The sequence below is a fragment of the Eleutherodactylus coqui genome, chromosome 13, assembly GCF_035609145.1.
Source record: "Eleutherodactylus coqui strain aEleCoq1 chromosome 13, aEleCoq1.hap1, whole genome shotgun sequence".
Taxonomy (NCBI): domain Eukaryota; kingdom Metazoa; phylum Chordata; class Amphibia; order Anura; family Eleutherodactylidae; genus Eleutherodactylus; species Eleutherodactylus coqui.
In genome coordinates, this window is record NC_089849.1 from 123,708,389 (window position 1) to 123,726,884 (window position 18,496).

General features: G+C 45.3%; 1 protein-coding gene across 1 annotated transcript in view; it reads right to left on the reverse strand.

Moving 5' to 3' along the window:
* Window positions 1-704: 704 nt before the first annotated feature.
* Window positions 705-18,496, reverse strand: part of LOC136588084 (gastrula zinc finger protein XlCGF53.1-like) — a 33,407-nt gene continuing 15,615 nt past the window's right edge. The window contains exons 2-10 of the mRNA XM_066587027.1: window positions 10,158-10,246; window positions 9,598-9,780; window positions 9,382-9,511; window positions 9,154-9,291; window positions 8,647-8,735; window positions 8,469-8,568; window positions 8,042-8,133; window positions 2,839-2,950; window positions 705-1,633 (exon numbers count right to left, since the gene is read on the reverse strand). Coding sequence (XP_066443124.1) covers window positions 837-1,633; window positions 2,839-2,950; window positions 8,042-8,133; window positions 8,469-8,568; window positions 8,647-8,735; window positions 9,154-9,291; window positions 9,382-9,511; window positions 9,598-9,780; window positions 10,158-10,246 — 1,730 coding nt within the window. The 3' untranslated portion in view covers window positions 705-836. The remainder of the gene's footprint in view (window positions 1,634-2,838; window positions 2,951-8,041; window positions 8,134-8,468; window positions 8,569-8,646; window positions 8,736-9,153; window positions 9,292-9,381; window positions 9,512-9,597; window positions 9,781-10,157; window positions 10,247-18,496) is intronic.

Here is an 18,496-nt window from a genome sequence, read left to right on the forward strand (position 1 = left end):
AACCAAGTAGTAGGAGACGTCGGGGCAGGGGGGGAGAGGGATTCCAGCTGCACACTGAAGTGTGTGCCGGGATCAGTGCGGCTAGCAGTGCCGTTTGTGAATGCCGGCAGGGGAGCCGCGGCCCCTTCTGGTATTCACAAGTGGTGAGCGGCCAATGGGGCGCGTGCCAGTAGGGAGGGCTCTGCGTGCCGCCTCTGGCACGCGTGCCATAGGTTCGCCACCACTGTCCTATGAGGAATGGTTAAAGGATCTGGGAACGTTTAGCTTGCAAAAAAGAAGGCTGAGAGGACACTTAATAGCGGCCTACAAATATCTGAAGGGCCGTCACAGTGCAGAGGGATCAGCCCTATTCTCATCAGTACAAGGAAAGACTAGAAGCAATGGGATGAAACTGATATTTTCTTTGCATGTAGAAACCAAGAAACAAATGCCATTCAGTTTCTGAAGACAAATTCTTCCCACTTGCTATGGTGGGAACAAACATACAGCCATGTGAAGGCGGCTTTAATATTTCCCCAAGTAACATAAAAGAAAAGACTTATTGAAAACGCCAAAACACGTAGGAGGTATGATCTTCATCCCATCATATAGCCCCTGCTACACATGATCAATTGGTTTACCAGTAGACAGGAACCACCTTGAACATTAATTCTTACCTGTGTACTCGGGCAGACGTTGTCCACAGAATATTCCTTCCACAGCAGTTTGTATAAAAATATTTATTAGCAGGAGAAACAAGAAGATTACATTAACAATAACCTACAGAAAAACCACAGAAACCTAGAATTCTATGTATTAGTCCAAAAATGACTGACACATCAGAAGGCAGTTTGTCTTCATCCATGATTGTGACTTTTCTGATGTCTAAGGAGATGGGCCTTCTGGGTAAAACTTTTACTACACTGAGAACACGAAAATGGTTTCTCCCCTGTGTGAACCCGCAGATGCTTCAGGAGCCTAGACTTGCTTGTAAAGCCTTTCCCGCACTCAGAACATGGAAAGGGCTTCTCCCCCGTGTGAATCCTCTGATGTTCCACCAGATGAGACTTATTCTTGAAACATTTCCCACATTCAGAACAGGGAAACGGCTTCTCCCCGGTGTGAACCCGAAGATGTTCCAGGAGGTTGGACTTTGTGGAGAACCTCTTCCCACACTGAGAACATAAGAATGGCTTTTCCCCGGTGTGAATCTTCAAGTGATTTGCAAGATTAAATTTCTCTTTAAAACACAAACCGCATTCGTAGCAAGGAAATGGCTTGTCACCTCTGTGAATCCTCAGATGTTTGTTGAGATGCCATTTATACCGGAAAGGTTTTCCACACTCGGGGCATGCAAATGATTTCACGAGAGCGTTAGTGGCCAATGTTAAATCATTATGAGGATAGGAACCTGCATATATAGTGTTATTTAGGGGGCCTGAACTGTCAGTAATTACATGTAATGTATCAGAAGGAAAGCTTCCATGCATGGCTGGGTCATATGAGAGGTCTAAACCACCAGGGAATGAGTGCATATTGGGGGGAATGAGACTTCCTCCGGGAAAATGTCCTGTGAGGTTCACCTCTTCTGTTCCACAGTGTGAAGATGCACCGAGACGCCCCTTCACCGAATTACTGTTCCTGTGTCTACCTGCTAGGAATTACACAAAGCAAAATGGGGGAAGGGGGGAATAGAAATGGGATTTTTAGCTCTGTTTTAAGTAACTGATCTTTTCGGCAGCTCAGCAAAAGTTATTGCACTGAGGATATATATATTGAAACGAATGAAGAATTCACCGAGTCCTAAGGGAATGTATTGTCTATAGTTTTACTAAGTAAAAACACATAGTAATAAAAAAAAAAGAATAAAAACACTTTTTCCTCATCTGCTTTTTGTTTTATTTTATTTCCATGACTTCCAGCGGCGGCCACCTTGTCTGAGCTGCCATAAAACAACATTCAGAGATATGCTTTAGAGTAGTCACATAAACATGAGAACCTGTAGGCCAGAGATTACACGTTGGCTTCTATGGTAGAGTGACCTGTGTAGTGGTCAATGTGCAGGCAGAGGATGAGGGCAGCTGTGACCATCAACCTATTGTGAATGGTGGATCCCGTTGTGATAATGAGATGACTGCTAAGGGCCCTTTTACACGGGACAAATGTGATTAAAAAATAAAAATTGTTGAATTGTGCGAACTTCAACGATAAACATTTAGCGTAAACACGGCCAACGACTGAATGAAGAACGAGATTTCGTTTGCGCTCATCATTCAGCTTTCATTTTATGCATGGATAAAACTAATCATTCGCTCATTCACAGCTTGTTGCATGTGACAGCGATCGCTCAGTCCTTCTCATTCACTAGTAGAGTGAATGCGACTGACCCAACGACATAGCGAATGAAATGTAAAAGATCTGCGGTAGAAACTGGCGGCAGAAGCGAAAGAACGAACCCTGTCGTCCTTTACTCGGGCAAACAGTTTCTCGCTCCATGTAAAAGAGCCTAAGGAGTGATCTCTACACAACAGAAGCGTCAGGCTACGGCTCAGTGGTCATTCTGAGTACTGCAGGGTATAAGGGTTTTTTTTAAATATAGTTTATAACATGAAAATTTAGGAATAATTATATTAATTATTCAACTAGTTGATGCAGTATGTAATTTGACTGATGATACATTCGCTTTAACCATAATCTTGACCGTTGGCAGCCTACAAGGAATATCAATAAAGAACTATATGATGATGGGCACCTTGTAGGTGGAGAATGAAACAGTAGCAGTAGAGAGAGTGAATACTGACTGGATGAAAATAGGGTAAACCAAGGAGGAAGCTCTTCTGCTTAGCGCCGGTTACTCACTTGGGCTGTTGTCTGTAGGGATGTCCTCCTCCATAGGATACCGATCTCCCCTCACATATGTGTCATGTGCTCCTCCCACTATACAGACATTGATATCAATCTGGTCTTCCTCCTAAATAAGCCATAATCAACAAATGTATTATAGTATACAGCTTTCTACTATACTCCTATCACCCAGCTATGTAGGAGTCTTTCCTAGATGCCAGTCCCAAAGCCTTGATAAATAGGAAGGGTTAGGGAAAGACCTGGCGACCTACCCTGTAAAAACTTTGCCTTGGAGACCGTATAAAAGACACACTGGGTTCCGGTCACATGACCCGCCGGACATGCCACAATGACGTTAGCGGAGAGCCAGGCACCCACGCTGTAGGAAACTACAGGCAAAACCTTTTCAGCTCACCACAGTAAGATTTTTACTATTTATATTTGTTTTTGGTTTTCGTCATTTATGCTTGAAAAAGGCGTCTTGAACGCCGAAATGTGTTATTGGACTTCTATCTGTTATATGAAGCATTAGACCCGTGTCTGCTGTTATTTTAAATATTGGATAAAAATACCCTGCGTTTATGATCTACGGATTATTTAACTTTTACTGGATCCACAAGAACTCGATCGGCTCTCCGCTCCCAATCTGAGCGCATAAGGACTTTTTTTTCGCAATCCACCTATACTAACAACATGGAATGTGCGTGGCACGAGTCTAGGAAAACTGGACATTGTAAAAACGCAAAATGACAAAACTTAACATTGATATTTTTGGAATTAGAGAATTGAACTGGACAGGTAATGGATATTTTCAGTCCGATGACTTCACATTGCACCATGGAGTCGCCTTTATTACAAACAAGCAGACCTCAAAGGCGGTAGAAAGTTTAAGAACAATCAGCGACTGTATTATTGCTATCCGGATACGTGGTAAGCCAGTGAGCATCTCCGTCTTGTAGGTCCATCCCCAACGACTGATGCACACAAGGAAACCATTAAAAGATTTTTATGCCGACAACCAGAAAAGTCTAAACGAAGTGCCAAAGAAGGATATTTACTTTAAGGGTGACTTCAATTCCAAAGTCGGCAGCCAGCCAGAAGCAACCATTACAGGAAGATTTGGGCTTGGTGAAAGAAATGAAGCCAGTGCTCGCCTGGTACAGTACTGCCAAGAAAATCGGCTCAGGATAGCAAACACATGGTTTATGCAACCCAAACGCCGACTGTGCAGGTGGACATCTCCCAATGGCCTCCATCGAAATCAGATTGATTACATCCTGTGTCATCATTGTTGGCGAAGTTCACTCCTTGCAGCGAAGATCAAGATCAAATTTCGTAGCATTAAGAAAAATGCTCCATTGAGAACATTTTACACCTCTAAAATTCCCCAATAAGACACTATTGAGGTAGCAAACAGATTCCAACTGCTTGACACATCAGAAAAGCATCCAGAGGAACTATGGCACGACATACAGTCCACAGTTATGGAAACAGCCAGGAAGCATCTCACCTGAAGCAGGAAAAACTACACTATTGGTTGTCCGAGCAAAGCCTCAGAATAGCTGATAAAAGAAGAGCAGCAAAAGCGGCCGGCAACAAAGACGAAGTTTGGCAACTAAATGCCAATGTTCAGCGAAAAGGAAATGGACTGGAATGAGCGTTGCAAACAACTTGAAGCAGAAGTCAGGAATGGCCATATTCTCACAGGTCAAGATCACCCAAAAACCTTTCATGGCACGCAACGGCACAATCAAAGGGAAACATGGGAAGGAACTGAATGACCAACAGAGTATCAAGGATAGGTGGAGGGAATACACAGACGAACTATATGCCTGCAGCCACATACCTGGACCATTGCATGAGGTGGAGCCGGTGGACTTGGAGACTCCATTAAGGAGTCAGAAGTGGTTATGGCAAGGAAACAACTAGCCAAAAATAAAGCACCAGGCATAGATAACATACCGGCAGAGCTAGTGCTGCCAGTAGCAGTGAAAACCATCACAGCTGTGTGGCAGGCAGTATGGGCATCCACAGAATGGCCACAGGACTGGAAAAGATTTGTCTTCATCCCTCTAGCAAAGAAAGGCGACTCCCAGCATTGCTGCAACTACCGAACAATAACCCTCATTCTACATGCAAGCAAGATCCTTCTCAAAATTATACAGGAAAGACTGAGATCAGTAGTGGAAGTGGGACTCCCTGACGCGCAGGCAGGATTCCAGCGAGGACGCAGCACCCACGATCATATTGCAAACTCGCAATGGACCATGAAAAAAAGCTCAAAAATACCAAAAGAATATCTACATGTGCTTCATCAACAACATTAAGGCCTTTGACTGCGTAGACCATGACAAGCTATGGCGCCCCCTACAAGAGCCTGGCGTATCGGCACATCTAGTCAAGCTAATAAAATCACTTTATACCAATCAAGAAGCTGCTGTGAGAACACAGTATGGGGACACAGATTGGTTTGGGATTGGCAAAGGTGTCCGACAGGGCTGCATCCTCTCACCCTTCTTGTTTAACCTATATGCAGAAGTGATCATGAGGAAAATGGACATAGATGAATTGGAAAACGGGGTTATAATAGGTGGCAGAAACATCAACAATCTCCGTTACACAGATAAGACAACTCTGCTTGCAGAAACAGAAGCCGGTCTGAAGCAGCTGATATGCATGATTAAAACAAAGTGAAAAAATGGGCCTCTACCTGAATTTAAAGAAGACAAAAATTATGACAACTGCAAAAAATGGCCAAATTAAAATCAAAATCGACAATGATGTCATAGAATGCGTGCGAGACTTCATCTTCCTTGGTTTGAAAATTGACCAGGATGGAGAATCTAAGCCAGCGATAAAACATTGAATAGCACTGCGGCGAAGCGTGATGCTAAACATGGAAACAATCTGGAGAAGTAGGGATATCGGCATGGCAACTAAACGCAGGATAGTGCAAACCACCGGTTTCCCCAGAGCCATGTGTGGATGTGAAAGCTGAACTGCGAAAAAAGCTGATTGAAGGAGGATTGATGCGTTTGAGCTGCTGGTGAAAGATGCTGCGTATACCCTGGACAGCGAGAGTAACAGAGAAATCCTGAATAAGACCCGATATATCACTGGAAGGGGAAGATGACCAGACTAGGCTCGGACTCACGAATTTTGGCCATGAAATGCAAGAAGAGTCGCAAGAAAAATCTATAATGCTTGGACAAATCAGTGGCAAAAAAGACCCGTGCGCCAAAGAACACGATGGCTGATACTGTCAAAGCAGATAGTTAGTTATCTCGCTTGGACGAGGGTCCATAGCGCCGATCTAGAATGACCACGACCGAGAGCATTGTTCCATTCAGTGTTTGATGTCAAAGGAAGTACCGTTGCCTATCTGTTGCATCCACGAGCGCCGCAGACGACCAAGAGGTCGTCTCTCGATTTTCCTAGCAATTGCTGTGCTTAGAGCACCATGGGCTGGAACAGCTTCTGACAAGCGTGCAACATGACCAAAAAGTGCAAGTCGTCTCCTTGTTATTGTTTTTGTGATTGACTCAAGCCCCGTGCTAGAGAATCTAGAGTTGGCATCGCATGTGCAAGGACTCCAGACGCTCAGTGGTTTGTGACAGCAAGATCCAAGTCACCGAGTCGTACAATAATATTGGCATTACGCAGGTCTGGTAAAATCGAATGTTAGTCCTGAGTGTTATGTTCTGCCTCCGGCAGAGTTTATCCAGGGACCTCATCACCGAGGCTGCTAGCGCTATTCTCCGCAGGATGTCTGGAAGCGCCCTCCCATCTGTGTGCTAAACGCTTCCGAGGTACACAAACTCACTGACAGCGTCAACTCTCTGGCCGTTTAGGTCTGGGTCCGGAGGGATTGCGCCGGCTCCTAGATTCTGCAGCTTGTTTTTTTGCCAGGAGATGTGAAGCCCAAGACAGGCCGCCTCAAAATCGAACTGCTCCAGTGAGTGTCTCAGATTTTTAGATGCGACATCCAAGAGTGCAACATCGTCGGCGTAGTCCAGGTCGGTGAAGTGGTACTCCGTAAGAGTGACCCCCTTACATTGGACAATACGCTGAAGAATCCAGTCCATGGCCCTGCAGAAGAGTGTGGGAACCAAGACGCAACCTTGTCGAACGCTAGATGAGGTCTCAAAACTAGCAGAGTTTGAACCATTGATACGCACTTTGGCGGATGTGCCCTGATGCATGTCTTTTAGTAGGTTTAGAAGGGATGTTGGGACGCCAATGCCACGCAAGGCCTTCCAGAGGGCTTCTCTGTCAACCAAGTCGAACGCCACTTTGAGATCGACATATGCAATGAGGAGCGGTTTGTTAAATTCTCTATGTATCTCTGAGAGGAGCCTAAGAGCAAGTATTACATTCTTGTTGGAGCGGCCTGCTGTGAAGCCTGACTGCTGAGGTCTCCGCTTGGAGGTCAGGAGTGGTTGTATCCTTGAGAATAGAACGTGCGCGAAAACCTTGCCGGGAACCGAAAGGAGCGTTATCGGCCTGTAGCTAGTGCATGCTGTTTTTGGGCCCTTCCCCTTAGGAGCAATACTATAATGCTCTGGCTGATGAAGCTTAGGATCTGAAGTCAAACAATCTAAGAGCAGCATACAATACAGTCGCCAGAATCCGAGGGTCCTCAGAGACCAGCCGGCATACGCCAATCCACAAATCTGATGGCAGCCCTTGTACTAACCATGACGAGACTCTTCAACGTTGGTGTGAACATTTCTCATCCGCCCTAAACGATTCACCGGCTGATCCGTGCCATGACCTCGATAACCTCGCATGCATTCTATGTCTACGGATGCTATGTCACGGGAAGAGGTCTGTTCTGCTATTCAGAAAATTAGATATGGATGTGCTGCGGCTCAGATGGCATTCTACCCGAACTGCTGAAATGTGCAATTGAGCCGATAAGCACTGCTTTACATCAGCTATTTCTGTGCGTCTGGTCTTGTGGGAAAGTCCCAGTCGAGTAGAAGGAGGGCATCATCCTCGCCCTGTACAAGCGGAAGGGCCCAAAAAACAGCAAAGCAGATACTGGCATGGATATCACACAACTGAAATAAGCAAAGCCAAAAAACACGGAGGGAGGGAGCTCGCCTTTAGGGTGGCCGAGGGTCGTGAATGACTAAATGGCTAACAACAACATACAGTGTCTACATTCTATATAGTGTGGCATTTTGACAATAGTTGAGACATCTGCTTTATCTACCTGATGGTCATCATTAGGATATTCCTTTGGAGAATCCTGGGAAGACAGAGGACTGGAACACTTCTCTGGTAGAGTTCTCTTAATACATCCATCTATAAGATATGATAAAAAAGTTTGGTACCGGGTTAGCCAGTAGAGCAAAATGTGATTGCTCCCAGCAAGAGAGGTTGGAAAGCTCGCTGTAACATCATGTATTTTTGTTAGCCATTAAAAGGTATCATATCTATAAGATTACTTGGTTTCTCTTGCTGGGAACAGTCACATTTTCCATATGTAAGAGACACTCAGTGATTGGATACAAAAAGCACCTGTAGGATATTTCACTGTATTGTCCAACTGTTGGGAGAATACTCCGGTATATGAGAATGAGAAGAAGAATGTGTTATAGTGATTGAACCAGACTATGGGACCCCTCCATACTACTCACCTAGACCAATTTCGCCCTGCTCACAGTGCAGATTACTATTCCCATACATGTCCTCTTCATCATCTAGTACTTCAACTTTGATAATCTTTAGGTCTTCAACCTGAAGAATCAAACATAGAAACGCGCTATACGAAATGTTCCATAATAACCGCGTAACTGAAATGTTATTCCCATATACCTGATCAGCCTGCGGAATACGACGGGGTTTTTTGGGACGATCCCTGGATTTATAACATCTTTCTGCTGGATTTCTCTTATTAGATCCTACTGTAGGAATCACATGCACACAATGAATGAGCATACAGTCCAGACAGGTTTGGGGCTTTTTCTGGAAGAAAGTCTAAACTAGGTCTTTTTCCAAATTCAAACACACTCTTCAAGTAAAGGAGAAGGCTGTATCTAGTCAGGACAAAACATGGATCAAGAGAGAAGCACAAACATTGGTATCTTTTGTCAAACACACGACTTGGGTCAGATAGGTAGTAGAATTTTATGGAGTATATAATGATTGCAAAAATACCAAACAAAGAATATGATACTTTTGTGTAGTTACTGCAATTGACCGCTTTCCCTCTCGTTAGGCTTTCTATGACCCATCAAGCATGTGTCTTCTCAATTTCTTCCACTTAAAAAAGTTGCTAAACCTTAATAATAAAAAAATATATATAAAATGATACCGCAATACCTGGTCCCTTGTACCGCATGGCTTTACTTTTAGGTGAGACTTTTGCTCCACCAATTTGACAATCCTGGGACAATCTTAATACATTTTGATTCTCCTTTGAATTTGGACTCCTTGATAGACTTTTCTTAATGAATCCATCTGTAGGAAACACACGGCGACTGATTATATCGTTTATAAGTGATAACTGGATGCTTTGGGCATCTTGGTGACTCTCAAAACTGCTCTAACCTTTATTCAGCGATTTGAGGGGCTGCTGAATCTCCATCATAAGCTCCTTATAAAGATCCTTTTGACTTTCTACATACTCCCACTCCTCCATGGACAAATAGACGGTGACATCCTGACACCTTATAGGAACCTGACAACACAATGATACAGTCCTCATCCAGACATCGTATCCCTTGTGTTACTATGTAACGCCCCATCCTCCCCGGCGGCGCTCACCTCTCCGGTCAGCAGCTCGATGATCTTGTTGGCGAGCTCTAGGATCTGCTGCTCATTTTCTCTTTCAGGCGAGTGAAGCGAGGGCTCCATGACAGTAGTTTTGGTCCTGCTCCAACTAGTTGACATGTGTGGTTCCCATATAGGTTTCATATGTTTACTTGACTTCTTCACAGGCCCATAATTCTAAGTTCCCAAAGAAAAGATAAATATGATGAGACATGATCCATACTGCTTTGCATATCCCCATGCTCCAATGCCAGTAGAAGGATATGCTAACATGGTGGAATCCAACGCAGATTTTTCTTCACAGATGAGCTACAGATTTCTGAAGAGGCCTATGCAAATGTATGGCTGCGGGTCCACACGAGGATTTAGCCCTTTGGGCAAATCCACATACAGAATTCCTGATGTAGATATGGCGCAGACTCCACTTCAAAAAGTGAAAGATCACCTCTCTTTACAGCCATGTGCAGGAAAAAACCAATGCCCATTTAAAATAACGAGATGCGGATTAGCTGATTCCACCATGTGAACATACTGTTATACCTGAGACACCTCACCTCTCCAGTCAGCAGGTATATAATCTGCAGAGTGAGGCTTAGTATCATCTCAGTGTTATCTCGCTGCTCTCCATTCATTATGAGCCAGCCTGTAAAAACAGCGCAAAAGAATATTAAATGTAACAAAATCTAATGCCACCGACTATTACACCAATGGATGGTAGCAGCATTTCTGTTGGCACAAACAATATGTGAAATGGCACCTCACCCCTCCACCCCAAGGACAATCACTGGGTGCAGAGTATCTGATGCGGAATCCGCATTAAGAAGTTACGTCACTTCTTTTATTCCGCATGCAGAAACATTCTAGAGCGTAATCATTGCCATTAAAACCATTGGGACGCTTCCGATGTGGATTTCATCGCAGATTCTATGTCAAATCCACAGTGAAAACCGTCATGCGAACATAGCCTTAGTGTGGGTCAGCCGTGTCGCATCACGGATATCATTTGTTCTCTGGATGATGGAGTACAACAAGCTGCAACAGTTAATCCAGACGCATCCTGTAAAACAACGTATCTGTAGGCGACAGATGCCACGGTATGCCATCCCTTATGGCCACCCATTCAGTGGTTATGGTAGAACCTTTTCATGATGTATAGATTAGGCAGAACCCTCCAGTTTTTATATTATCTGCTCTTGTCCTTCTCTACTGGCCGTCCAGTCCACCAGTTCTGCTCCTGGTTTGCATCCATCCAAGATGGCTACTGCAATTTCTATCCAGCTAATGTGCATGGCTCTCTGATTGGTCTGTGCTGATCACATGAGCAGCACTAGCCAATTAGAGAGCAGTAGAAGTACATTGGGGGGATTATATAGTCTGAAAATTAAGCTGGCCATCTTGGACAGCGGAAAATAGGACCGAAACTGGGAGATCGGACGGGCTGCAGAAGAAGAAGAGCAGCTAATATAACTCCTCTCCCTCTGGTCCAGGGGCACAATGCGGTCTTCAAACCAGAAGGTCACGTTAAACAGATATCAGCGGGAGGGGCGACGGGGAAGAGCCAGGAATCTAGATTTAGTTGGTGAAACAAAGTTTTCATCTTAATTTATTTGTTCTCCGATTTCATTTTAAAGTACGAGACCAGTAGTGTAGACGATGCCGAGCGGTCCGGGGGGCCGGCTGGATCGGCTGAGCTAGCAGCCTATTTGGCATGCAAGTTTGCCCCTTTCAGTGTCTCAGACATGGATAACACTGTAGGCATCATCCACGTAGCACAGCAGAGTCTCACACAAGAAACATGCAATGCAGATGAGCAAGGCAAAGCTGCCCACAAATGGAAAAGTTCATCTGCGCACAATCGCATGGCGTACGCACGAGACTGTGCTGCGCTATGTGGATGATACCTACAATGTCATCCATGTCCGAGAAGCCCAGAGCGGTGGACTTTGGTGACAAACAAGCTGATAGTACAGACGGTCCTGCCTGGCCACCGGAGCGCTCTACATCATTTACATACCGCCGGGGAGACGTTTTACACCAATTACTCAGGTATGCCTTTATTATGAGGCTAAACAGGCCTGTGAAGAACAGAACAAGGTCCAGATCGCAGCGCTGCATCTGCTGACGGATTCTCTTTAAGCATTGGGCACAGATCATGTCTACATCAGGACCTTCTCCAACCGAACTTGTCTAAGGGTTACTACCCACTAGCGGGTTTTTTTTCCACTGTGAATTCGCTCCGTTTTTTTTTCCAATTATCAATGGGACTTTCTAATGTTAAAAACGCAGCACACCAAAAACGCAAGTTGAGTTGGTTTGCGTTTTTATAATTAGAAAGTCCCATTGACAATTGGAAAAAAAACCGGAGCGAATTCACAGTGGAAAAAAAATGCTAGTGGGTAGTCACCCTAATGGAGGCCAGTAACAGTGTGAGAGCCTTAGGCTTGATTCACACGCATCATACGAGCTCATAAACAAAACTCTCAGAAGTGTCGATGATGATGATGATGATGAACAGCACCCAATGGACACCATTGACCATCATGGGTTTGCCGGGTCTTTTATAATAACAACAATAATAATCTTTATCTGTACAGCGCCAACATATTCCGCAGCGCTTACATAGACAGGGGGATACAGAAAGACAAAAGTACAAACATTACAGAACCCCGGTTACATAGTAATCAGTTAATGGAAACAATAGGGGTGCGGGTCCTGCTCCAACGAGCTTACATACTACAAGTAATGGGGGGATACAGAAGGTAAAGGGGGTGGAGATGTGCGCGGTATGGAGAGGTGGAGAGTGAGGGATGCTATACACATAGACAATTGTCAGACATTTAGCCGTGTGACGGCAGAAACAGTATGACTGCAGGAGCGGTTTATGATGGCTAGCAGGGATTGCAGTCAGTAGGTCACGAAGCATGTTATCAGGGGGGTACAGAGGGGTTTGTTTAGGGAATGCGGTATGCCTCCCTGAAGAGGTACGTTTTTAGAGCACGCCTGAAGTTCTGCGAGTCCGGGATTGCTCGGGTAGCCTTTGGTAGTGCGTTCCAGAGGACCGGTGCTGCTCTGAAGAAGTCTTGGAGACGGAAATGAGAAGTTCGAATTAAAGGGGCGCTCAGTCTGGTTTTGTTAGCAGAGCAGAGAGCCTGAGCAGGGTGATGGATTGAGATGAGGGAGGCGATATAGGGGGGCGCTGCGCTGTGCAGGGCTTTGTGGATGAAGGTGGCGAGTTTAAATTGAATTCTGTATTTAACGGGCAGCCAGTGCAGTGACCGGCACAGGGCAGAGGCGTCCGAGTAGCGGTTGGACAGGCAGATGAGCCTGGCTGCCACATTCAGGATGGATTGGAGAGGGTAGAGTCTGGTGCAGGGGAGGCCGATCAGCAACGAGTTGCAATAATCGAGCCGAGAGTGGATGAGGGCAACAGTAAGCGTTTTTAACGTGTCCACAGTGAGAAAAGAGCGGATTCTTGTGATGTTCTTGAGGTGCAGCTGACATGTTCGGGCGAGAGATTGGATGTAGGGAGTAAATGATAGATCAGAGTCGAATATGACCCCAAGGCAGATGGCATATTGTCTAGGAGTTATGGTGGCGCCACACACTGAGATGGAGGTGTCAGGATGGGGTCGGTTAGTGGAGGGTGGAAACACCAGTGGGTCAGTTTTAGAGAGGTTTAGTTTTAGGTAGAGAGAGGACATGGTGTTAGAGACAGCGGACAGACAGTCGGTGATGTTTTGGAGGAAAGGTGCAGAGATGTCATGGGAAGAGGTGTATAGCTGGGTGTCGTCAGCATACAGGTGGTATTGGAGGCCCAAACTCCTGATGGTTTGTCCAATAGGGGCTGTGTAGATAGAGAAAAGAAGGGGGCCGAGGACAGAGCCCTGGGGGACCCCAACAGCAAGGGTAAGAGGAGGGGAGGTAGAGCCAGCAAAGGAGACGCTGAAAAAGCGGTCCGATAGGTAGGAGGAGAACCAGGAGAGGGCAGTGTCCTTTAGGCTGATGGAGCGAAGCATACTGTGGAGGAGTTTGTGGTCAACAGTGTCAAATGCTGTGGAAAGGTCGAGGAGGATCAGTAGGGAGTAATCGCCCCTTGATTTGGCTGTCAGTAGGTCATTGGATACCCTTGTAAGGGCAGTTTCTGTCGAGTGTTGGGGTCGGAAGCCAGACTGTAGAGGGTCGAGAGAGTTCTCTTATAGGTAGCTTACAAGGCGGGAGTAAACTAGGCGTTCTAGTAGTTTGGAGATGAAGGGGAGAATAGAGATGGGTCGGTAGTTGGCAGCATCAGTTGCATCAAGAGTCGGCTTCTTTAGCAGTGGGGATATGATGGCGTGTTTGAAAGAAGAGGGAAAGATGCCAGAGGTCAGAGAGAGGTTGAATATAGTGGTAAGATGGGAGATGACCACTGGGGACAGGGATCGGAGGAGGTGTGAGGGGAGAGGGTCACTAGTGCAGGTTTTGGGGCGAGCAGAGAAGAGCAATTTGGAGATTTCTTCCTCTGTCGTTGGTCTTGTCAGCACTGCATCTAGCTCCTGCTCTGAGTACACGCAGTGAGCAGGAGCTAGATGCAGTGCTGACAAGACTAGGGTCAGGGCTAGTCTGGGATTGGGAAGTTATTTCCTGACGGATGTCGTCAATTTTCTTTTTGAAGTAAGCAGCCAACTCTACAGCACTGAGATCCGTCACAGGGGGTTGCGGTTTAGGGCTGAGAAGGGAGTGAAAAGTATCAAAGAGCCGTTTAGGGTTGTGCGATAGTAAGGAGACTAGAGAGGTGAAGTAGACTTGTTTGGCGTGGTGGAGGGCGAGGTTGTAGGTTCTGAGCATGAATTTGTAGTGGAGAAAGTCTGCGGACGTTTGCGACTTCCTCCACAGCCGTTCAGCACTTCTAGAGCACCGCCGGATGAAGCGTGTTTGAGGCGTGAGCCAGGGTTGCCGCGGTCTACATCGGATGGCTCGGGTCATGGGGGGCGTCGCTTCATCCAGGGCATGTTTGAGAGCGGTGTTGTAGTGAGCGGCAGCCAGGTTGGGGCAGGAGGGGAGAGAGATAGGGGACAGAGAGGACTGTAGGGATTCAGCAAAGTCCTGGGTGTGAGTGGCCTTAAGGTTCCTGTAGGTACGGTAAGCAGGTGGGTCTGGAGAGATGTTAGGGAGCGTGACAGAGAAAGAGAGGAGGTTATGATCTGAGAGCGGGAGAGGGGAGTTAGTGAAGTTGGAACAGAGCAGACAGAGGAAGATCAGATCAAGAGTGTTTCCATCCCTGTGAGTGGGAGAGGCTGTGAGTTGAGAGAGACCAAGGGAGGAGGTGAGCGAAAGAAGCTGAGAGGCGGATGGCGAGTTGGATGTTAAAATCACCTAAGATGAGGGTTGGAATTTTATAGTATATAGTATATTGTGCAAGCAAATATCCTGGTGGAATGAAAGAATAAAGCTCAAAACTCAAATCAAAAAGTTCCATGTACTTCAAAATGATACCAAACAACTAGCCCCGCACAGCTCCATAGATAGGGGAAAAAAAGTTATGGGCGTCACAAAATGGCAACAAAGCAATTTTTGTATTCTTTAAGGCCTCGTTCACACGAGCGACATGGCATTGCTGTAAGAAACTCGCAGCGATATCACATCACTGGTCGGTGTGATATCGCAGTGTCTTCTCGCGGTGATACCGCGACTTTGTAGCGCTACAAAGTCGCATATGGTCCTACTTCGGGGTGGGTGTGGATCTTGAAATATAAGCCCTACCCCGAAAATAAGTCGTAGCTGAAGAAAAAAAATAAGTATACATCACCTCTCCTGCTTTGTCCGGGGCGCCGCTGCAGCTTCTTCTTGGTCCCCGACACTTTCTCTTCATCCTCTTCTGGCGAGGGATTAAAAAATCCCCGCCTTCTGGAAGCACTGGCTGTGATTGGCTGACGCTCAGCCACTCACAGCCAGCACTTCCAGAGGGTGGGGATTTTTCAATCCGCGGTCAGAAGATGAAGAGAAACAGTGCCAGGACCCAGGGAAAAGCTGCTGCGGCATCGGAGAGCGCCTGTTAGGTGATGTATGTGTCGTTTTTTATTTTTCCTGCAGTCAGGACTTAGTTTAGGGCTTTGAAAGTAGGATTTCCTACTGAAATAAAAGAAATCGCGGCATGTTCAAATTGCCATGGAAAAACACGCGGCCGGCTTCCATTGTAGTTAATGGAAGCCATCCGTCACACGATACTTCTGTAAGCAGAGCAGAAGTATCACGTGATTACACGTCATCGCCCACCGCCAGTGTGTCATACCCTGCACTGTGCATTCACGCTGGATCCGGAGGGAGAGTATGGGGTCCCTGGGGAGCGCCGTGTCAGACTCCACTGCGATATTCCACTTGCACAGTCCGACATGAGGCCTAAATCGGACCAGAACTGTGGATTTGCATATGACAGAAAAACAGATTGTGCGTTACATATATATATATATATATATATATATATATCTCGGGTACCCAATACACGGGCGATACAAAACGGGGCATTTTATGTAAGAAAAGAGGATATCAGAACGTACACATAAATATGTGGAGGCACCGATGCTGATTAATGCTGGTGAATGTGTTGGCCATATATTATACTGCTGAGGTAACATGAAAGCTGCTCTGTGATTGGGTGTTATATATTATACTGCTGAGGTAACATGAAAGCTGCTCTGTGATTGGGTGTTATATATTATACTGCTGAGGTAACATGAAAGCTGCTCTGTGATTGGGTGTTATATATTATACTGCTGAGGTAACATGAAAGCTGCTCTGTGATTGGGTGTTATATATTATACCGCTGAGGTAACATGAAAGCTGCTCTGTGATTGGGTGTTATATATTATACCGTTGAGGTAACATGAAAGCTGCTCTGTGATTGGGTGTTATATATTATACCGTTGAGGTAACATGAAAGCTGCTCTGTGATTGGGTGTTATATATTATACCGTTGAGGTAACATGAAAGCTGCTCTGTGATTGGGTGTTATATATTATACCGTTGAGGTAACATGAAAGCTGCTCTGTGATTGGGTGTTATATATTATACCGTTGAGGTAACATGAAAGCTGCTCTGTGATTGGGTGTTATATATTATACCGTTGAGGTAACATGAAAGCTGCTCTGTGATTGGGTGTTATATATTATACCGCTGAGGTAACATGAAAGCTGCTCTGTGATTGGGTGTTATATATTATACTGCTGAGGTAACATGAAAGCTGCTCTGTGATTGGGTGTTATATATTATACTGCTGAGGTAACATGAAAGCTGCTCTGTGATTGGGTGTTATATATTATACTGCTGAGGTAACATGAAAGCTGCTCTGTGATTGGGTGTTATATATTATACCGTTGAGGTAACATGAAAGCTGCTCTGTGATTGGGTGTTATATATTATACCGTTGAGGTAACATGAAAGCTGCTCTGTGATTGGGTGTTATATATTATACCGTTGAGGTAACATGAAAGCTGCTCTGTGATTGGGTGTTATATATTATACCGTTGAGGTAACATGAAAGCTGCTCTGTGATTGGGTGTTATATATTATACCGTTGAGGTAACATGAAAGCTGCTCTGTGATTGGGTGTTATATATTATACTGCTGAGGTAACATGAAAGCTGCTCTGTGATTGGGTGTTATATATTATACTGCTGAGGTAACATGAAAGCTGCTCTGTGATTGGGTGTTCTATATTATACTGAGGTAACATGAAAGCTGCTCTGTGATTGGGTGTTATATATTATACTGCTGAGGTAACATGAAAGCTGCTCTGTGATTGGGTGTTATATATTATACCGCTGAGGTAACATGAAAGCTGCTCTGTGATTGGTTTCTATGGGCAACAGTTTTCAATCCCTGGTTGCTCCATGTATTCCTGTCTGTGGACAGATCATGTCCACCGCTCAGTCTGACTCTTCTAGTGGGAATTACTTGTTGGAAATAACCAGGAATACTGAATCGAGTTGTAGAATCCATCGGGAAAGCTAATTTGGGGTTTGCTGCATTAAAATTCAAGGAAAGGCAAAAATATGCAAAGAAGGTTGCCAAGACAACAGCATTTCTGAATTTTTTTAGCACATAACCTTCACTGTGTGCAGAATGTCATGTCAGCTGGTCGCACTGTGTGTGCGTGACGCTCCGACGTGATCCGTCACACGGACCGGGGTCCAGAGGAAACAGACCGCAGTGTGCCTTCGTCTTGTCCATTTTTATAAGAAAGGCGAGGATATACAATGTGTGGGGTCCGGGCCGCTCGCACCGCGGGCTGTGTGACGTGTGCCGGACATGGATACACGCATGTGAATCTGGCCCAAGGGTGCATTCACACTAAGGAGATCCATCTTGTAGCGCTATGGGCGGGGCTCAGACTTTAGAATGGCGCATTCTTTTCAATGTGTTTGTTGACATGAGCGATTCTTTTTTAAAGATAGGAAATAGAAAAATCGCAGCACATATAGAAACAAAAATCGCCCCCATGTGCAGATGCAGACTTTACTATTTTTATTATTTAAAAAAAAAACTGATTTGTGCGCACACAGATTCACGTGAAAAAAAAACAAAAAACAAAAAAAAAACGCAGGTTTAGGAGTGCGATATCAGTCTTGAGTGTCATGGACTCCCTGTGTGAATGCATCTGTAGGGCCTATTCAAACTATGTTCTCAGATGGGTTTTGCGCACTGCGTCCATTGGTTTCATGGCTTCAATCACACGAGCAAAGAAAAGAATTGCCGCACATTCTATCTTTGGGCGTTCCCTTGTTTTCAATGGGACCTTAAAACACATTGCATGGCTCTCACATGTTGTGCGATGTGCATGCGTATGTGAAGCAATGTTTCCCATTGAAGTCAATGCAGAACACTTGCTATGCTGACGCGCGCGTGAGAGTTGCACTTT